The sequence below is a fragment of the Orycteropus afer genome, unplaced genomic scaffold (assembly GCF_000298275.1).
Source record: "Orycteropus afer afer isolate SDZICR_OR568_19922 unplaced genomic scaffold, OryAfe1.0 scaffold00082, whole genome shotgun sequence".
Taxonomy (NCBI): Eukaryota; Metazoa; Chordata; class Mammalia; order Tubulidentata; family Orycteropodidae; genus Orycteropus; species Orycteropus afer.
This window is the reverse complement of record NW_006921669.1, coordinates 4,992,741-4,994,171: the sequence shown is the minus strand read 5'-3', so window position 1 is coordinate 4,994,171 and position 1,431 is coordinate 4,992,741. Positions and strand designations below refer to the sequence as shown.

General features: G+C 66.6%; 1 protein-coding gene across 1 annotated transcript in view; it reads right to left on the bottom strand.

Annotated features, from left to right (window-relative positions):
* ADRA2A (adrenoceptor alpha 2A) overlaps window positions 1–792 on the bottom strand; it is a 1,398-nt gene extending 606 nt beyond the window's left edge. Inside the window, exon 1 of the mRNA XM_007941606.2 lies at window positions 6–792. Coding sequence (XP_007939797.1) covers window positions 6–792 — 787 coding nt within the window. The remainder of the gene's footprint in view (window positions 1–5) is intronic.
* Between the last annotated feature and the right edge of the window lie 639 nt (window positions 793–1,431).

Sequence of the window (1,431 nt, the reverse complement as noted above, 5' to 3'; positions counted from 1 at the left end):
CCTGCGTTCCGCTGTCCCCGGCGGCGCAGCGGCGGCGTCCGGGCCCCGGCGGCTGGGCGGCACGCGGGTGCGGCGCTTGGCGATCTGATAGATGCGCACGTAGACCAGGATCATGATGAGGCAGGGCGCGAAGAAGGAGCCGATGCAGGACGAGATGACGTACCACTTCTGGTCGTTGATCTCGCAGCGCGGCTCGGCGGGCTGCGGGCCGGCGCCGCCGCCCTTCTTCTCGATGGAGATGAGCGGCGGGAAGGAGATGACGGCCGAGATGACCCACACGGTGACGATGATAGCTTTGATCCGGCGTGGCGTGCGCTTCAGGTTGTACTCGATGGCCTGCGTGATGGACCAGTAGCGGTCCAGGCTGATGGCGCACAGGTGCACGATGGACGACGTGCAGAACAGCACGTCGAGCGCCAGGTAGATCTCGCACCACGCCTTGCCGAAGTACCAGTAGCCCATGACCTCGTTAGCCAACGAAAAGGGGATGACGAGCGTGGCCACCAGGATGTCGGCCGAGGCCAGCGACACCAGGAAGAGGTTCTGGGGCGCCTTGAGCGCGCGGCTTGTGAACACCGCGATGATGACAAGCACGTTGCCAAACACGGTGAGCAGCATGAGCAGGCCCGCCAGGCACACCAGCGTCAGCGTCACCTGCAGAGAGTAAGGGGTGGCCCAGGCGCCACCCCCAGGTGCCTCGGTCCCGTTCCAGCTGGCGTTGCCCGCGTCCGGCTGCAGGGAGCCCATGGGCGCGAAGCTGCCCTCGGCCAGTGGCTGCTCCTGGCGGAACATGAACGCGGCGCCGCTCGCCTGGGCCTGCTGCCAGCTGCCTTCCGGCCGGCGCCCGTAGGTCCTCCTCTTCCTCCCGCGCCCCGCACGCCCAGCCGCGCTCACATGGGGAGGGGGCTGCAGGGAGGCCTGGCCGGAGCAGGGGGTGCCTAGCAGGCCATAGTCCGGCTCCCGCGAACAGCGCCCAGCCCGCGCCTCGGGCGCTCGGCTGGCGCCTTCTGGCTCCCGGATACTAGGAGCACCGCCAAGTTTTATTCTAAGCGGCGGGAGAGTAGCGCGAGCCGGTAGGGAGAGGTTTATTCCTCAAGAAAGAAGAACAAAAAGGAGCAGTGGCCTGATTACTTGGAAGGATGGCAGGAAATTAAAAATATATGTAACTGTATCTATCTATGTCTTGACGCCTGAGCCTGAGCGAAAGCGAGAGGTCTTACCGTGTGCCGGCCCGCCCCACCCCGGGAGCAGCCGAAGGTGCCTGGCGCCAGCTCGGTCCTAGGGCTGTCTGCTTACATCCCCAACGATTACCGACTCTCGCCTCCCCCAGACTCGGCGGGGCCGGCCGGGCCCGGGCGCGCACTCTGCCGCCTCTCGGAGCGTCGCCGGACTTCCCAAGTTGCGCGCCTGCTGGGGCCGGGGCACAGCGCG